Below are 21,059 nucleotides of genomic sequence, written 5' to 3' on the forward strand. Positions count from 1 at the left end.
ATTTTTGCCACAGAACATTTGTGCAACACAATTTTTGCTACTGATTTTTTGGCGACTGAATATTTGCAGCAGAGATTTTATAACTGAATCTTTTTGCCAATTTTTTTTTTCTAGCTCTAGTTTCGTAAAATAAATTTTAACGGGTAAATTTTGACATAGAATACAATGCAATGTTAGAATTTCAATGCCCCCCAAAAAGCCTTAGACATTTAAATTCAAACTCCTATAACACATATTTACTTGCCTACTGTCTAAAACTTAATTAAAAAATAATCCATCTATAGTCTCTTACAGAAGAAGTATATCCTTCACATTTTAAAAAATATTTGGTCATATTTTTTCAGTGTATAACACTGATTACATGACATTTTGTTGTATGTAGTAGTAGTCAGTGTACAGCTTGTATACGTGTGTAAATGTATACACACTTATTCATATCTAAACATCTGGCAGCAAAGTTGGTATAAATGGTGGTGATAAAAGTCATTTCTCCTCCCGGTTTTCATGTGATTCATTAGTTTTACAAGTACAAATGGAATGTGTTTGATTATTATTCAGAACATTACTAGATGCATTTTTCTCTATTTTGGTCAACTGAAGATAATACTTTTTTTTTAAAAGTATCGCAAATGGTTGCTTTGATGATTATATTGGGCACTGATCCACGTATTTATGGAATTAAGATGTGAAAACTTCTTTGTACAAAGATGTTAGAGGACTTTTTAAAGTTGAGGTGGCCATATGCCTGTGTGTGTCTGTCATAGCGCAATCACAAAGGAATGTGCGTTTAACTTAGGAGTATTTGGACACACAGCTGCAGCCCAACCAAGTGCCTTCTCTCCGCCAACAAAGAGCTGGAAGCCAGAGCAACTGGGTTACTCCTCACATTTGCCATTCTCCCCAGGAGCCCTCAGGTCAAAGGTCATAATGGAGCAGTGTGTGTGCTTCAGCCTGGCCGCTCCACCCCCAGCTTGGCTTGTTGTCATGACAACAGTAAGGCGGCAACGACAGAGCATTCCCCCCTGTTTAACACACTAGGAAGTGTGCGTGTGTCTGGCCTGCAGCCGTCGGCAATATGTAGGTCAGTCAACGGGGATGTGAGCTGCGATCATCAATGTGTATGTGTATGTGTTCTCGTGGATCATACGTTGAACACGTGGACATAAACGTTTTTATGTAGACAAATTATGTGTGAATAACTGAGCATGATATAAGTGAGATGAGAGATGGCTTTTACCCTAGTGCACATGTGTCAAAGTGGCGGCCCGGGGGCCAAATCTGGCCCGCCGCATCATTTTGTGTAGCCCGGGAAAGTAAATCATGAGTGCCGACTTTCTGTTTTAGGATCAAATTAAAATGAAGAGTATAGATATATATTACATTTTCTGATTTTCCCCCTTTTAAATCAATAATTATAATTTTTTAATACTTTTTTTCTGTTTTTAGTTCAAAAATTATTTTGTAAAATCTAAAAATATATTAAAAAAACCTAAAATAAACATTGTTTTAGATCTATTAAAACTGAATATTCAGCGCTTTTAATTCAGTTCTTTTTATCCATTTATAACAAAAAAAATCTAAATATTATATCTAAAATGGTCCGGCCCACCTGAAATCAAGTTGATGTTAAAGCAGCCCGCGAACCAACCCCAGTCTGACACCCTTGCCCTAGGGTACAACAACAAACAAAAGGATACTTATGACTACAGGGGAAACTTAATCAGGATGCCACTAAAAATATCTTTTTCCTTCTCTTGACACATCCTGTCCACATGAATGCAGTGTCGTCTTTGACGCAAATATTTTCACATCCGTCCGTGTAGCGTTGCTCTGATACAATTATTTTGGCTCCCGATACCAATTTCAATATCCAAGTGCATGATATGGGCTTTACTGCTTTTTAAAATAAAACAATATATTTTAAAATGCTTTTTTTATAATACAAAAGTTCTGCATACTCACCTGAATGTAAAGTATAATCCTTTCATGGGTTGGCCAGACATTGCTTAACTCATACGTCATTTTAGTGTCGGATACTGCATTCGTTCATTTGCCCCGCCGTCCATGGCAACCATCAAATATCCTTTATTACAATAACTATGAAGAGTAGTGCAAAACTACATTGACCACACATTTTTAGTGACCTGTGGTTGTGTAAAAACATATAAATAACTGAGTATGAATACTGTTGCACTCAAATATAGTATTATATATCGGATTGGATGTCTATCAGTAAAAAAAACAATTTAAAATCACAAAAGAAAGATGAAGAGAGCTGCATGATTGGACGTCGACTCAACATTGCTGGTGATTTTTTTTCATATTCTTTGTTTTTCTAATTTCCATTATTCTATTGGATAAATATTAACTCAGACCTGCTCCAAATTATGTATTTTATATTCCTTATCACCATGTATTAGCCTCCATTTGAGACGGGAATAGATGTTGTGTATACATTTTGGAACATCATCATGATTTGGAGAGGTGTAATAAATTGTATAAATCCCCACTGGCTCAAATATCGGGATTCAATCATTTCAGTCTTCACCTTATTCTCATTTTACAATGAATATAGTATATACCAGTCTCTAACATTGAGTTTAATGGCGCTCCCGTGTGCCACCCACTGGCCACAACCATGCACTGCTTAACACAGCTTCTGTATAGAATTAGATTTCACACCACATCTGTGAATAGACAAATACAAGCAGGTGTTGTTTGCCATTACCCCCACAATGCCCCCCCCCCCCCCCACACACACACACACACACTTTGGTATAACTCACACACTCATCCAACCATTCTCTCTCTCTGTTTCTTCCCTAGTAACCCACCCTCCTATCAATTATATAATCTTTCTCTTAATTGGTTGTATGGGCTTTTGTTACAGCGGGATGAAATGTGACCGAATAATTCATAAGGACCTTGCAGACGTGCAAGAACCATTAAGTACACGATCCAGGTTTATGTTTTATTTGGACTCAAATGTAAACATGTCAACCAGATTATAAAGGTGGAAGCCATATGATATTATTAAACCATACACGATTGAAAATCCTGCTAAACTTTGACATAAAAACATCCAGTGACCTAGTTTTACTTTTGTAACCAGAGAAACGAGAGGAAAAACAAAACAAAAGTGAGATGTATTGTAAGGCGACACATGCTTTTTTGCTTCTCGCACACACGGAAACATTTAGTTTCTTAGTGGGTCTCCAAAGTCTTATTTAACTAGAAAATGCATTTTCTGGAGAAAAATTGCTATGCCATGGGTCACTCCCAAATAATTTGCGGAGATTTTTCAGGTCACTTTTGGGTTAACTCGTTAGTTTTTATGGATAGAACTAGAAAACAATTTGGACATGCGGAATTATTAATGGCACCGAAGATGAGCATTCACATCCAGTCTTGCTAGTTTTAATGAATTGGATGTCAGCCATTGTCAAATGTATTGTGGATTTAAAGGCGGGAGACCGGAGGCAGAGTGGTTAGCGAGTTGGCTTCATAGCTCTGGGGTCGAGGGTTCGATCCCAGCTTGGTGCTCACTGTGTAGAGTTTGCATGTTCTCCATGGGATTGCGTGGGTTTTCTCTGGGTACTCCAGTTTCCTCCCACATTCCAAAAACATGCAGGGTAGGCTGGTTGAACACTCTAAATTGCCCCTAGGGGTACTCGGTCATTTGGTAGCCGGTCTTTTGGTCGCCCGGAAGGTTATTGATAATTACCATTAAAATTGTTGCTCAAATTCCCTAAATACAAACTGCGAATTATTATTTAGTCATACTTAATTCCCTATTAATTATTAGGCTGAAGAAAAGCTCCAAATTTCCCGTACTTTTATTGTGTTTTGTTGGAGAACTTGTTAAGACCCTGAATGACGTTCCTTCCTAAGGGGACAACTCATGTACATACAAACTCTTATACACTCACACGTCCGCTCAGTGAAACTGCTCAGGGCCATTGTTGGCTTTTATTGATGCATAGACCGTGTTGTTTTAGCTTGTTTTGGTCGCCGGTCTTTTGGTCGCCCGTTGTTTGGGTCCGGGCGCCCAAAAGACTGCGATCAAAAGACCAGCGACCAAAAGACGGCCACCAAAAGACCGGCGACCAAAAGACCGGCGACCAAACGACCGCACATGGCCCCTAGGTATGAGTGTAACCATGAATGGTTGTCCGTGTCCTGGTGCCCAGCCAATTGCTGGGCACCGATTCAAGGTGTCTCCCACCTGAAGTACAACGACCCTTGAAAAGATAAGTGGTTTAGAAAATGAATGAATGATCGATTTCAAGGTTTCTACAGGTCACCCCCTGTTAATAGCGGGTATTTCCTTTACTATTGGAAATGTAAGTTTTTTCCCATTGGAAATTTATGGCCCTTTTTATGGAAAACCCCAAATGTCATGGGGGGAAAATCGAAATAAAACCTCTCTCATGTTAAATTTTGGAACTTTTCAAGGTTTAACTCACATGTGTCAAAGTGGCGGCCTGGGGGCCAAATATGGCCCGCCGCATCATTTTGTGCGGCCCGGGAAAGTAAATCATGAGTGCCGACTTTCAGTTTTAGGATCACATTAAAATAAAGAGTATAGATGTATATTAAATTTCCAGATTTTCCCCCTTTTTAATATATAATTGTAATTTTTTAATCCATTTTTTCTGTGTTTTTAGTTCAAAAATCATTTTGTAAAGTCTAAAAATATATTTAAAAAAAGCTAAAATAAACATTGCTTTAGATCTATAAAAACTGAATATTCAGGGATTTTAATCCAGTTCTTTTAATCCATTTATTAAAAAAAGTCTATGTAAGTTTATCTAAAATGGTCCGGCCCACATGAAATCGAGTTGAAGTTAACGCGTCCCGTGAACCAACTCGAGTCTGAAACCCCTGGTTTAACTGGTGAGAATCGGTCAGAGCTTTTCAAAGCATTCTGACAATGAAGGCTCACCTTTTTTACGGTATTTTTTATGAGAGGAGAGTGTGTAGAGCAGCAGGGAAGTTGTGTAAAAAAAAGACAACAGTGCTAAGTAAACTCAGGAAGGGATTGGTTTAGAAAGAGAAAGATATATATAGTAATGCAAAGTGGGTAGGTACGAGGAGGTGCTTTGTAGAAGGAGGGATTTGACATCTCAACCTTTCCTTAAAAGGTAATCCACTTCAGGTAATTATTACCTGCAGTTTACAACCAATCACTGCAAAGGGTTGCTAACACCACAATCTGCGTTTACCACTCCTGATAAGACACGTTCAAAAGACATACTGAGCATACCAGAAATGTTAAATTGCCTCTTTCCTTCTGCCTGTGCCTTGCACTTTTAGACATAATGATGTTCCACTGCATACGTGGTCATGTGTGATTATGTAACAGCATGACCAGGGGAAGGAGTGTGCCTCAAACTATGTCTGCTCAGGCACAAAACTGGGGGAATCCCACAAAATTAGCTTCATTATGCTAAGTCACTGCCAAGTATGCGCTCGCTTACCATATATGAAAATAAAGAACAAGTTGTGCCTCTTTTGCAAAACAAGAGAATCCACTTTAACCCCCCCTGCTCCCCTGCAAGAGGAAGTGAATACCACAGCTTGTGCAAAGCACCTTCTCGGGAACTAGAGAGAAGCAATTGCCTTGAGATCGAAAGAGGGAAGGAGGGAGTGGTGCTTTGTTTAACTTAACACGCTTTGTGAGCCAGTATTGACACAAATTCAACCATGTCACAACTAGAGGTGTCTCAGTATATATTATATATCACCATACTTTGTATGGAAATAGGTTAATAAATTGTCCCTGCCAAGAAAATGATAGATGTTCAATTAATTTTGAATTCAAGCCCAGTCCTACCACTTTAAATAACTTGGAATGAAAGACTATGAGTTAATTTTGAGTCATCTCCTGTTGTTTTTAGGACATTTCCAGGTTGATTTTAGATCACTTGTTGCTGGTTTTGGGGCATACCCACGTCCCTTACTGTAGATTTTGGTTCACTTTTGCTGGTTTTGGGGCATACTCAGGTCACTTCCTGTACATTTTGGGTAACATTCAGTTGAATTTGCTCAAAATAAATTAGATGTCTAGACACCCATTTATTTTCAAGAATGTTGTAATAACATAGTGTCACTGAATTTATTTACAGAAATGTCGCACTGATAGTCTATGACAGGGGTAGGGAACCTATGGCTCGAGAGCCACATGATGCTCTTTTGATGGGTGCATATGGCTAAAATCTGGACACTACGTCTAGAGTCGCTTTAATCTTCAATTTTTTAATCAAACCTTTCTGCATGCATGCATCCCATTGATTAGCAACAGGGTAACAATTTTTTCAAAAGAATTCCGAGACTTTTTCTACTTTGAAAGCGATGAAATGACTAAAAATGCACGCGTTTTCATGTATTTTTACTTTTAGTAAATTCTGAGAATGGCTCTCACTGAATAACAACTGAAAATATGAATTGTTTATGGCTCTTTCTGTCAAAAAGGTTCCCGACCCCTGGTCTATGAGGAAGACATAGTTTTTTTGACAGATTTTCCGCAGCAATGCAAAAAATAAACGTTGCCTTTCCGTTTAGAAGTAACTTGTCTTTTCTCTTTAATTGTATTGTATAATATCATAGATTAATTTTCTGACCCGTGTAATAATTGTGTGATATTTGTAATTGTGATCTTTGTGTTGCAAATCATTTTATATCGGGAGAAACCTAAAGGTTCCCAGAGACAAAATTGTCCAAGAACAAATGAAATAAAAAAAATTAAAAAGGCTCAATCTGATAGGTGCAGTATCTGAGTCAGAGTTCTTGCCAAAAAGTTGCCTAAAACTTCCTTCCTCTTGAATAGAATGTATGCTGATACAGCAGTAGATGAAAGTGAATACAAAAACTGAGTCCGCCAAGATACACCTATTTCAATACCATAAAGTATATACCTGCAGACTTTTCACCTTATATGGTGCCTTATCGTGAAAGAAGTAGAAGCACCCCATAGCAAAGGGAAGGTGTGGCCACTTCACCTGAATGTATGTCGAAGTGTCATGATTACTCATAAAGGAGAGTTCAGAGGCACAATATTTTACTATGATTGTTATTTTATTTTTATTTTTTTTAAATGGACCCTTGCCCTCTACTCTTTGAGTGTCTAACTTTACAATATACTACATATTGCGTATTATATCTTATAGCACCAATATGCACCCGCACACCCACCTTGGCAAATCTTTTGATTTAAACCATCATAAAGGCCAATATTTTTTGGCACTTTCACAAGTTAATTTTTTTTATTCACCTTCAGAAGGCAAACTACACCCGTCAGCCGTAGGGCACACAGACAAAGACAGCAACTCGCGCTCACAATCACACTGCCACCGAGTGAGAATCAAACCAAGACTGCCCACATTGAACTCAAGCGGAAGTACCATTTCGCCACCGGGTGTTTTTTTCTCTCATTTTCTTGAAGTGAAAATTCCTGATACCGTATTTTCACGACTATAGGGCACACTCAAAAGTCTTATATTTTCTCCAAAATAGACAGGGCGACTTATAATCCAGTGTGCGTTATATATGGGAAAAAAATAACATTTGTCATTCAATTAGGGTGCGCCTTATAATGCGGTGCGCCTTATAGTTGTGAAAATACGGTAATTATAGTTTATTTGTTGCATCGTGTCTATTTTATACACAAAGATCTCAACTTTTTTTTCTTTTCAAGTGTGTGTGCTAAATTTAATTACATATTTTGAAAATCTTTACAATAATGGCATTTTTTTAATCAAGTAAAGATTAAGAAAGTTACAGTAGCTCACTCAAAATACCAAGCGATATCGTCTAACTTTTCAAGCAATGTGCAGCAATTGGTGCATTTACATCCATTTTTAAAGTAAGAACCTTCTTCTTCTGGAACAACTCAATTGCACATACAGCATGACCACAAACTCAGTACAAGCACAGTCACGGCGCCCAACGCAATGACGTGCACATCGTTTCATAGTCCTGAGGGGATTTGAGATTGCATCCCATGTGACCGGCCTTGCATTCCTCAAATTACTCTCATGTGACAAACTTAAAGATCTCCTTTTATGGACGTCAGATTTAACAAAAGGGTGTTGCCTTCACTCAAACGCATCCAAGTCAACAAATACATGTAGACAAGTATGCGCAGAGGTTTTGCACATCTTTACTAATTCCAACACAAGTAAAGAAAGACAAAGCAAAGGGAGCAATGACATCATCACATTGTGCAGGCTAGTCAGAGACCAGTGTGAATTTTGACCTGTTACATTTCATTGGGAGGATGACGTTAACCCTTTCAGCACCATTCACAATAACAGCCCTTCAATCATGTAGTTAATTTCTGACTTTTTGCAGAAAATTTCAACAAGTTTATCACTAGTTGTACTAATCCAATTGAACATTTTCCACTTCAAATGGATTGGACGTCTAGTTAAAAGCTAAAAAGCAACTTCTTTCACCCTTTGAACAAGCTAACAGAATCTAATAGTATTAGCTTTAACTTGAACCACTTAAAAATGTCATCAAAGCCTTATTTTCAATAGATAACACAGCACATTCCAAACCACAACAACACAATGTTCTACTGAAATATTGCAACATTGACTTCAAACACGGCTTAACTGTAAAAGATTTTTTGGGGAAAAAGTATTGTTGTAAAAACACTGTCATAAATAGCAATATTTAAACTGGGTTTTCTGTCCTTGAAAGTTCATGTTGTTGTGACATTGATACCAATGGGCGTCCAATACTTTTGGACTGGGAGGGCTGTAAATGCTTCCACCCCTCCCAGTCCAAATGGATTGGACGTCTATCATTGTAAATGACAGTTGATTCATATAAAACATTAAAGCCAAATAAAAGGTGTTAAGGATGTTGGTGTGTTCATTTAGTTTGTGTGTTGTAAATTGTAATTGGACAAAGTTACAAAGTAAAAACTGCAAGTAGGGTTCATTGATCACCATCAGTGGTAGCCAATAGGTTAATGAGTGAGAAAGAGACTTTGGATCATGTGAAGGATGATAAGTCATGAAAAGAGTGCAACATGAGTTGAAAAAGAAAAGAAAATGTTGGAATGACACGCTGTGTGTCAGGGCGCGGGTTCTCAACTTCCCCTTAGTCAACTTCCTGCCTCTTCTGCCACCGCTGTCATTTCCTTATATGGCAAGCAACGACAGCCAATGAAAGAAAAGCAGCCTGGGCCAACGACAACCAATCAGAGCGGAACATTCTGTTCATTCAAACTGCACAGAACCGCAAACGAAAAAAACTGGCGTTGCTTTTACTGATACGTTCACAGTCCTTGGGATTCCAGGAAATTTCTTTCTTGCCCATAGTTGCAGCTATAGTATATTTTTTTCTTCACATTGCCCATTCTGTGTAATAAAAACATATATTCTGTGAATATTTACTTATTTATTATTATGTGAATATTTACTTATTTATTATTACTTACTGAAACAAAACTCAAACCCTAAAGATGGTTTGTGGGGGACTTTACAGTATAAAAAAGTTGAAAGTGTCATACATGAATTCATCAAGAACATCAAACACCAAAGAGTTTGATCAAAAACATCAGAGTGATGCGTCACACAGACATGAAAGAATGAAACAGGTTTCTTTGTACACCAAATATTATTTAAGCTATTCACTTCTCGTGCGTTCGTTCTCATTCTCAATTCCAGTGACACTCAGGTCGTCAACTTTTTCCTGCTATCATCCCTTCAAGCCCTCAATTGAGGTAAGATGGCTGGAATTTTTTAATGCTGTTGCTGGTTTTTTTGTGTGTGTAAAACTGGACTCCTTTTTAGTATTCTGAAATTATGTAATATAGTATCTATACGTGTTTTTACACAATTTTAGAATTAAATAAAAGTTACACTAATGAAAGAGAAGTCCTGTAATGTAATGTTTTGAATTGAATTGAAAGCTTTTTTTGGTTATTATACAAGTATAATGTAATGTGATGTAAATGAAAGCATCTGCTCTTGGGCCTGTTTTGATTGGTGGATTGTGTCATGTGTTGGTTTGTGTTGCTGATGTGAAAGATCAGAAAGTTACAATACATTTTTGCTGATCTCATATGCAAGTATGTAATGAAAATACTAGCATGTGAAATGTATTTTTGAAATATTGTATGCTATGGAGTATGATGGAGTTTGATAATTGTGGAGGTAAACTCATTGGCTGCCATAATTTGAGTTTTTAAGATGATAGTTGATTACGGGTCATGTCTGGTACTCCCATTTCTTTTTGCCGTTGGTCCGCAGATGACCACAAAGTTGTTAGACACTTGAAGTTGGCAATACGATCCTGTATTTTGATTGCTTGCAATTGTTTTCGGAACCAAGGCTTTTAAAACTCTGCGTGTGCTTATTATGTTTGCTTGCTACAAAAATGTAGGTCCGGTTCCTAAAGCATGTGATCATTAGGTCATAATAGTCATATTGTATAATTGTAAAATTTCAAAAAGGGCTGAGTAGCTTTGGTATAATTATCTGTTAAGATGCTCTTGTCCAGTTTTAATCTTGAGTATTCAGACTTAAGTGGTTTCTTTGATGTACGACATAAGAGATTTGTTGGAATCCTTGATCTGAGCTATTGGTGTTGCAGTGGGGGTATAGTTTGGGGTTGTAGATCAAATTGGGCTGTAAATGGGAAGATAATCCAATAGTAGGAAGGGAACTACAAGCCAGCTGGCAGACGCACACACACACACACACACACACACACACACACAGCTGGTAACTGCCCTGTGCCTTGGAGTAAGACTATCGCCGTGGTGACCCACGGATCAATGACGCTGCAGATAACCAAGCTATTGGCTGTTTCATGAAAGGCTGGGCAGAAATGAAGGGGGAGGTGACAGGAAGGGGTCTGCAGATGCTGCATAGTGAATGACGTTTCCCTGCAACTACTAGGCACAGATGGCAAACAATAGGTGACTCGGTTGCTTTGCATCTGGCTTTGAGTCTGCTTATTTTGCAAGATTGAAGAAAAAAATTCTGATATAAAACCTGCGAGTCAGTGTTTTGATGAATCACTAGCCTTAAATCTGATTAGTGTTGTGCTTTTTTTGTCGTTATTACAAATATAGGGTGGCAATTTGCATTGTACCTTGTGACATTTTTGAGTAACAGTCTTTGAGGCATCGTTGTATCCGGACACCATATTTGGTTTGCTAAAGTATGGATGTATTCAATTATTTGTTATATAAAGCACAAGTCACCAGATATTTGTTGCCTTGTGAGATTTTTAAGTAACAGTCTTTGATGAATCTTTGTATCCGGACACCATATTTGGTTTGCTAAAGTATGGATACTCAATTTTGTTGTTGTATAAAGCATGGGTCACCAATGTCATGTCTTTTATCCTATTCTTGATCGTGCATTTTGGCTACAATTATCGGTGCAAGACCCCCTAGTCATTTGTATTGTCAAGTATGGCCTACATAGGGTAGGGTTCTCAAAAATATGAAAAAGTATTGCTAATGGGCCAGTGTTTGATCATTCACTGCCACCCTCCCACTTCAAATGCATTCAATGTCTACAAGTGATAGTTGTTTAAATAGGTTTAATGTAGTTTTTAAGAGATGTATGTTCATCTATCATTGTAAACCAATGTTAATTTATGAAACAAAATTAAAGATGTTTTGGCATAGAAAGCTTGTTAATGTGTTTTCTAAGGATTCAGGGTTGTAAGTGTTCATTGTACAAAGTTATTGTGTGGTCAATGTAAAACAGCTTTGCGTTATAGCACGTCTGGTTTGTCTGTCGCCATGGAGTGAATGGAGTCATAAAATATAAAGTGTATTATGGAGTGATCTTCTACATAGCAGAAAACTCCACTTAATACATAAGTTGTAAGAATTGATCAGTGTGCCTTTAGGCGCTTTAGTTTCTTAAGACAGAAACCTATAGCAGGGAGTGGCAATGATTGTGTGGACCAACTTGGCTGACAAGATGGTCGGTTTTGCTCATTGGACTTACACTGATGATGTCATACAAAGGTGTTGCAACACATTTTTTCAACTCACTAGCAAACCATTTTTTTGTGGGAACTGCATTGTATTTAGCTTGATACATTTCTTTGTGTCTGTCTGCCTTCATGTGGGTGTTGTCATTATAGATATATTATTATATATATATATTGTTTGGCTGACGTGGGTCAGCACAAACCCAGGCTTATTTTGCTGTCAGAATGCAAGCACATGCACTGTCATCAGAACAGGCTTGTGCTTATTATTGGCTGCTGCCCTTTGAGTTGCACACTCATATAAACACACGTGGTTCGGTGCATAGTTACTCATTGACTTGTTATTTACACAACAGCTGAGCGATCACCTGCCAATTGAATAGAATTATCAAGTTATAAAATTTACGTACCATTAGTTTGCATATACTAATATATTGAGTTTTCTTTTAGGTTGTAGTTGATCAGGTGTATTGGTTTGTAAATGGTTTTTCATTGGTTTCGGAGTTGAAAATTGAATGGTCATCGTCGCATTGGTCATTGATCACATTTCAAGGACGTGTGTAAAGTAGAGTTGTCAAAAGTATCAAAGTATTGATACTTAAATGTTGTTTTAGATATGATTTTTGATTGCAAAAGTTAAGAAACTCAATTGTTTTTTTGCACTCCTAAAGGTTGCCTTGAAATTTTGTTGTTATGGGATAAATTTGATTTTGCACTAGTAACAGTCATTGATGATATTTTTGCATTTTCCCTGTTTAAGTTATTGGTTGACAGTGATTGGGCAAAATGATCATTTCACTTTGCCAGGGTGGGGCCTACTGTCAAAAAGATTTGGGTATCTACTGCTATCAGGATGATCATTCGCACCCAGTCCTCCCATTTAAAATGATTTCAATGTCTTTTGTTGTCAATAGCTGGGACTGAAATATTCATGTTAGGGCACTCCGTTGTTAATTTTAACCTAGGTATCAGTCACTTTCTGTTCCTTTTATCATTTAAGGGCATTCTCTGCTCACTTCTTTAATTTGGAGGCATTTTCAGAGTCACTTTCTTTTTATTGTAGGTCATTTTCTATTGATTTTGGGCCTTAACAGGTCACTCTTTGTTCATTTCGGGTCACTCTTTAATGATTTTTTTCTTTTTTGGCAAAACTAATGATCACCATGGAGATGCACTAAATAGTAGTTAAAATGTAGTTAAGTCAAGTGTTTTTTTCTCATCAAAAATATTGTTGAGTATTCCATGTTTTTTTCAAGTATAGATATCGAGTTGAAATTTTTAGTATCCAACAACAGTAGTCGAAATTATTGTGTAAATGTGATATTCTGATATAGCGTATCTACCCCTTGTTGTTTTAGAGTGTGTCCCAAGTTATGTTGGCAGTCAGGTTGTAAATACACACATTATTATGACATGTGAGATGCATCCGCTCAGGACACTGTGCCCAACACTTGGTTGGATAAAATTACCTTTAAGAGGTGTTGACAGCACACCACTTGGGCTGAGGAGCTAGCCACATACAAATAGCATGCATATCAAAAGTCCTTCTCCCTTACACTCACCTACAGGTCATTTAACACGTTGATTAAGTAACATTATTAAATTCTGTCACAGGGACCATGCATGAGTCAGTCACCACTCATTTCCAAGGAAAACCTCGGGGCACTCCCTCTTGACTAGTTAAACATTTCCCAGCCAATCCTCTTTATTCTTTTACAGCAGCAACATGGAGGAGAAATTATTTTCTGAGTGTCATTGAGATTTATCACAAGTTAATTTAATAGAATCCTAGTAAAATGTGAGGTAGGAGTATTAGAGTAGTGGGTGAACTCTTGCTTTTATGGCCTCTAAATCAATAAGTCGTCCTGATAGACCTTTGGATATCCGTAAACTTTCACTTTTCTAGCAGGGTTTTCAAAAGTACCAAAAAGTATCGACATTTCTTTAGTGAAATTTTGTATCCAGATACAATGTTTGATTGCAAAAGTATCAGTATTCAGTTCTTTATTTTTGTACTAACACAGGTCGCCAGATATTTGTTGGCAAGGGGTAAATTTGATAGTAATGGAGGCTATTTTAGCATTTTCCTTGTTAACTCATTGCCTGCCATTGACAGCGCCAGATGTCCAGTTCATTTTGACTGAATGGCTTAATTTCTTTACTAGTATTGGTAAATGTGGGAGTTGTTGCAATTTAGTAAGAGGAAGTGGAAGTGTTAAGAGGAGGAAGAGGTGGAGATGCTTCTCGCCTCAACTTTAAAGGGTTGCATTCTTTAAATGTATTGGTTGGTGTGTCATAAGTGGAGGGGTGAAGCTGACATACCAGATAGAGCAGGAGGGTCTCAGACTTAAAATTGGTTGGATGAATATAATATTTGTCTTTAATGTGAATATACATACCCAAGTAAGCAAGCAAGGAGTGGCCTATATATGTACATAGTTGGGTTGTCAAAAAGTATTGATGCTGAAATGTAGAAGATATTGGATTGCAAAAGGGAACTGTTTGTTTTTGCACAGGTCACCAAAAATGTGTTGTTATGGGGTAAATTTGATTTTGCTCTATTCTTAGTTGTTTTGGGAGGATGATTTTGCAATTTCCTTATTTGTTCATTTGCTCCTTACAGTAAAAATGAATACGACTTCTAGTGCAGTCTATGGTACTGAAAAATAATTAATTCATTGGCTGCTAGACGTCCAATCCATTTGCAATGGAACAACTCTTTTTTTGGGAGTATCAATCTTGAGTTGGAAAAATTTAGTATATGTGTATCATGCTAGTAAATTAGTGTTGCTGTGCCTCAGACTGGTCTCACAGCAGCTTTGCAAAAGTGCACAAGTAACATCAGCATCACGTCATGTAAATCTGGTGATTCAGACAGCATTTATGTAATTGATCACTATGTTCAGTCTTTTCCATCTAAATATGAAAGACCTTTTTTCATTCTTGTGACACGTTATGCGTGACTTGCTTTAAAGTGTAAACTCCTCTTAATCGAGGGATTACGTTTGCTATGTTCTCGAATCAATCCATTTCCCACTTTATTTTCTTCAATCCTTGAACGATGATGGCCTCCCTGTTCTCGCCCTCAAATCGCGAGCGTTCAGTGCAGCGCGGCGTGCACGCGACGTGCCCAGTCCATGACGCTGGACCAATCAGAAAGCGCGATTCCCAAAGTTTACCTTATATGGCATGAGCCGGGGCACGAAGGCGGTATAAAAGCCCGCGCCCTCCTCTTACTGATTCACTTTGAGCATCATCACGCGCAGCTCGTGCGGGATATCATTTGCCTGAAACCACTTCCCTGAAAGAAAAAACAAAAAAAACACCCAAAGGTAAGCAAAGTCAACTAGTGTTCATTTTAAATATTTATACAGCCTTTTTGCCTTTGTGCTAAATATTTTAAACTGATGACATGTAGTAAGTTTGACAACTAAATGCTACCACGAGGATCTATTGTCTGAGTAAGATGTCAACTTCCTTGATATGAACCTTTGAAAAATAGTTGTATTTTTCCTTGCGATTTAATATTTTGTCTACTGTGAGCTTATCGGCCTGCTTTAGCAGGCCTTGGCGTCGCTCTTCTCAATCAGCCATGTAACCGGCTTATGCTGAGTGCAACCTTGTGAGTTGCGCTTAACTGTGGCTTAGTGTGTATTTACCGTCGTACACTTGCAGGCAACCAGTCTGGGGTAACTACGGCTTAATGATTCTTGTCGAGCAAGGTGCTTGTTAATTGAGCTTGAATGTCTGGATCCCTTTGTGCGCGCTGCAGTGGGGTGTGACCTACTTTAGCATGTTAGCTTAGCGCCGCCATCGTGCTGTCTGCCACCGCCCTTCATTCAACTTGCTTCGATTCTTCCAGTTCCGCTTCCTGGTTCCTCTGTCTTAACCAATAATAAAATAAGCATTTTCTACAATAAAAGGCGACATGAAATTAATTAAAAATAATAATAAAAGCTTTTAGAAGCTACAGTAAGACTTGACTAATCACATAATGAGCATGACTCAGGGCAGCCGGTGCCGTAGGCTACCTAAGATGGCGTCAGCGGTTAAAATATGTACTTCCGAATGCCAATAAGTAAAGATTGCTTGCAAGTGACTCCCTCCCTCCCAAAAAGATAAGGCAAAGAGCGTGAGGTCGGAACAATGGACGAGAGGGAGTGGTCGCCGCAGTACGAGTTGACTGCTCTCAGTATTCTACCGCCCTGGCTATGCGCCATGGCGCCGGTAGCGGTAAAGCTGCTCAAAACCCGAACTATGCCCTTATATGGTAACAAGAGCACACAGCGCCACTTCCTTTTGTCTGGCCATAAGGAATGTGACTCGCGCACTCCCCCTAGTGGCGCCTCGCGTCATTTGTTTTACGCAACCAGGAAGTCAGTTGTGACAATTCAGGAAGCCCTTTAAGTTGATCTTGTTCCTTTTCTTTTTAGTTTAGCCATGGCTGAAGATGAAATTGCCGCACTTGTTGTTGACAACGGATCCGGAATGTGCAAAGCCGGATTCGCCGGAGATGATGCTCCCCGTGCCGTCTTCCCCTCCATCGTGGGTCGCCCCAGACATCAGGTGAGAAATGGCTTTTTACCTAATATATATTTGTTTTAAAATACTTTTTATTTTACATTGGTAGTAATTATTTTGGGTTCTTGCAGGGCGTGATGGTCGGCATGGGACAGAAGGACAGCTACGTTGGGGATGAAGCCCAGAGCAAGAGGGGTATTCTGACCCTGAAGTACCCCATTGAGCACGGTATTGTGACCAACTGGGATGACATGGAGAAGATCTGGCATCACACCTTCTACAACGAGCTGAGAGTTGCACCTGAGGAGCACCCTGTCCTGCTCACAGAGGCCCCCCTGAACCCCAAAGCCAACAGGGAGAAGATGACCCAGGTATGTACACTGGAGTAATGTAGGCATAGTCTTCATTTCTTCTCTCTCTATTTTGGTCTCATTTGCCTTCCTCCCTCTCTCCAGGATCTCTCAATGAGATGATCTGTCATCAACAGGTCTCTTGACTGTCTTTTCTTCCCTTTGCTTTAAAATAGATTGACATGCACCAGTGTGAAGGAATGTTGACTTTCTGCACCTTTTTTCTACTAACTTCAAGCTGATTCTTACCATCAATGCATGTCAAAATGCAGTGGTCACTGAAGGTTATGAAAAGATCTTGTGCAGAGTTGTTAAAGTGTTGTCTTCTGCCCCACAGATCATGTTTGAGACCTTCAACACACCCGCCATGTACGTTGCCATCCAGGCTGTGCTGTCCCTGTACGCCTCTGGTCGTACCACCGGTATCGTCATGGACTCCGGTGATGGTGTGACCCACACAGTGCCCATCTATGAGGGTTACGCCCTGCCCCATGCCATCCTGCGTCTGGACTTGGCTGGCCGTGACCTCACAGACTACCTCATGAAGATCCTGACGGAGCGTGGCTACTCATTCACCACCACAGCCGAGAGGGAAATCGTGCGTGACATCAAGGAGAAGCTGTGCTATGTCGCCCTGGACTTCGAGCAGGAGATGAGCACCGCCGCCTCTTCCTCTTCTCTGGAGAAGAGCTACGAGTTGCCCGACGGGCAGGTCATCACCATTGGCAATGAGAGGTTCCGTTGCCCCGAGGCTCTCTTCCAGCCTTCCTTCCTTGGTATGATCAAAGTCTCTAAAAATCCTTCCAAAATGGTGTTGCCTTGTGCACCTTTTTAACAAATGCTTGTGCTCTTAGGTATGGAGTCCTGTGGCATTCACGAGACCACCTACAACAGCATCATGAAGTGCGACGTTGACATCCGTAAAGACCTGTATGCCAACACTGTGTTGTCTGGTGGTACCACCATGTACCCTGGCATTGCTGACAGGATGCAGAAGGAGATCACATCCCTGGCCCCATCCACCATGAAGATCAAGGTGAGAAAATGACCCCCTAAGGTCAAAGCAAATGGTAATGAAGGCACATGTACTAATGGCCATTTTCTCACCTCTCTGCAGATCATTGCCCCACCTGAGCGTAAATACTCTGTCTGGATCGGAGGCTCCATCCTGGCCTCTCTGTCCACCTTCCAGCAGATGTGGATCAGCAAGCAAGAGTACGATGAGTCTGGCCCCTCCATCGTCCACCGCAAATGCTTCTAAACAGACTGTTCCTCCTCCCCGTCCCAGACAAATGCCCAACATTTTCAGCTCTGTGCAAAACTACCACAACATTCTCATACATATTCAAGCGCAGAGCCTGTTGACCAATTAATTGGCATGGCTTGTTAGTTTTTGGTGCTTGACTCAGGATTAAAAAAAACTGGAACGATTGTGACAGTAATGTTTGGCAAGGTTTAATAAAGCACCCCCCGGGTTTCTGCAGTTACATCTGGGGACTTAAATGTACATGCTTTTTTCCTTTGAGTCATTCCAAATGTCTAACTGCATATTACACACAATTCCAAACGGTAACTGCATTGTTCAGACACGTATTTGCCTCTGTGAAGGCTGCCCAGTGGTTGGTGCATACTTAACATGGTGGTAGTATCGCTTGTATGTAAATTATGTCTGGGTTTTTTGTACTTTCAGCCTTAAAAATATCTTGGTCCTTTTTATTTTTTTTTGTTTTATGCAAAACCCAGTTGTGACCTGTTCTTCCCCCCCTGTTGGCAATTACATCCTGGGGTGGTGGGGCAAGGGGTCCAGAGGTGGTGGGGTGCCAGACAAGTACACTGACTATCCCAATAAAGTGCACATGTGTTCAGACCAGAAAGTGTGTTTTGCTACTTTTTTTTTTAATTAAATGTGACTTGACATGGCAAAACTTTTTGATTCTGTTATATACTCAGTGTTATTGTAATGCACTGATTCATGTGCTTCAACCTGAGTTTTTAACCTTAACTATCATTTACTAATATTTTAACCTGATTTTTTTTTTTCTCTCTCCAACAACCAACTCGTATGAGTACTTTGCAAAGTATGCCCTGCTAGGTTGTTTCGAAATCAAAATTTAAGTACATCAATATTTTGGTTAAAAATTTATCCCAACTGAACTTGGGAACTAAACAAATTCGAATCATGCAGTTGCATAATTTACCCACCAAGCGGTGCTAAAGCGTGCCTTCAATCCACTCAATTTATATATATAGTACAAAATTGTCCACCGACGTCTTGAATTTCTTTATGCTTTAATAAAATTAAAGTAGTAGATTTAGGGTCATTGAAGCCTTGCAGTATATGCTAGAAATTAAAAAAAACTTCGAGAAGGAGACGAAATGTAGTCTACTTCCCGCATATCATTGTCTATGTATAACAAGCAACAAGGAATTCGAGCAGTCGCTTCAGCTACACTGAGATCATTAATCAAATTGTCCTCCGTGCAGCTTTTATAAAATATGGTCCAACTCCTGCAAAGTGGAACCTGATGATGAATGACCAACCCGGTTTGCTGTTTCCAGAAGCAATTGAATGTGAGCGTTCATACTTAAAAGGTTTGTATGTAGTAGTGCTTTTATGACTTCCGTGCATCTATTTATGGTAAGATGCATGCAAGCATCGAGCTACCTTTACTTACATGCTCTGTGAAGTGACTTCAGCATTGGAAATGTATTTTATTCCACTGCAGCCCCCACCGCCTTGTATTTCTGCTGAGATTGCTTCCCTCTGATATCCTTTTACTGCCTTGCCAGCAAAAACACGAGCAGTGCAATTTGCTTGCTGGGTGTTTAATCAACTGTAGTGTCTTTTTTTACGTGATAATACATACTTATACATATTTCAAAGATTTTTGGGGGTGTTTATCAGCTTGCCAGGCAAACTCGGCCGTTGACCCGCGACGGTTGCAGTACTCGTTTTACCCAGCAGATGTAGCCAATACTCCGCACAAACGTGTTTGAAATGTAAACTAGGAGCAAGCAAATAGCTGACAGAGGCCCTTCTGAAAATAATACATCATTCTACTGCTGTTCCTCTTCCTCTATCTTCAATAGTGTTCAGAAGCACACTGAATGTGAACATACTCCCCCTTGAAAAAAAATCAACTGATTGACAGCAGCAGATGTGAGTTTTCCCCTCGCAAAGGTTAAACTGAGGAAAACCGTCTGAATTTTGAATAACAGACCAAACCTGTGTACTTTCTCTCCCTCTTTCCATATACCCTTTTATTTATATCGTCAAAATGGGGACAGATATTGCATCAAAAGAGTTACTACAACTTCAGAATTCCACTGGGCCAGCAGGGGTAAAAAGTGTTTGACCAAATATTGTCACATCTTTTCCACGCAGAGGTCAATAGAATAAAGATGTAAAATATCTCCACGATCAGCGTTTTTTACTCACTGGGAGGAATCGCTGTTTATGCTCACGTTTCAGTGCCATAGACGTCCAATCCCTTTTGAATGGGTGTCTAAATAGACTGGATGTCTAGTCCCATAACTGGCAACCAATGAGTTAAAAAAAAGTACACCCAGTAGTATTCAAAATGCAATGTTTTTTTAGTCTTAAGGTTTCAAGGTAAACATTATATGATGATGTTTTGTGGTATGTGCTACACGTCTGACATTATCCATCACAATCTTTTAGACCGTTTGGGATAATGTTCAGATATTTCATTCCTTATAATCATTAAAAATTGGTTGGAATTAGGGTAAAAATGTGATGCAGTTATGTCTCACAATCCTGAGGTTCAGGGTTTGAATCTGATAAGCTATTTGGCAGTACTCCATGTGCTTGAATGAGTTTTCTTGAGATAATTCAGCTACATTCTAAAAATCTTCAGGTTAGGTTGGCGCACAGTCCATTGTGCTTACCTTAGCGCTCCCCCAAAAGTTAGTTGGGGTTATGTTCAAGCACTAATGTCGCTCAACTGGGAAAAAATGTCTTTAATGCAGATTGGAATTAGAGTAGTCATTGTTTTGCTGATGGAGTGACAAAAAATAAAAACAATTCTTTACTGCAGCAACCTCACTACTGAATGGATGTCAACAACACTAGAGAATGTTTGGTTCAATTTAATAGATTGCTTATGGCTCTTAGTTATTTAGTCCTGATCATTCGCAGTTGAGTGTCTTGATTATTGCGGCTTTTCATGGCTAAGAGCAGTGAGCTGGAAACTGTAA

The 21,059-nt window shown here is 39.2% G+C and overlaps 1 protein-coding gene across 1 annotated transcript; it reads left to right on the forward strand.

The window, feature by feature from the left end:
• Positions 1 to 15,137: 15,137 nt before the first annotated feature.
• actb2 (actin, beta 2) lies at positions 15,138 to 18,715 on the forward strand. Its single transcript, XM_077618016.1, has 6 exons — positions 15,138 to 15,302; positions 16,404 to 16,536; positions 16,623 to 16,862; positions 17,179 to 17,617; positions 17,696 to 17,877; positions 17,959 to 18,715. The coding sequence occupies exons 2-6, from the start codon at positions 16,411 to 16,413 to the stop codon at positions 18,100 to 18,102; spliced, it is 1,131 nt and encodes a 376-aa protein (XP_077474142.1). The 5' UTR covers positions 15,138 to 15,302; positions 16,404 to 16,410; the 3' UTR covers positions 18,103 to 18,715.
• The last annotated feature ends 2,344 nt before the right edge of the window (positions 18,716 to 21,059 follow it).

The sequence above is a fragment of the Stigmatopora argus genome, chromosome 14 (assembly GCF_051989625.1).
Source record: "Stigmatopora argus isolate UIUO_Sarg chromosome 14, RoL_Sarg_1.0, whole genome shotgun sequence".
Classification (NCBI taxonomy): domain Eukaryota; kingdom Metazoa; phylum Chordata; class Actinopteri; order Syngnathiformes; family Syngnathidae; genus Stigmatopora; species Stigmatopora argus.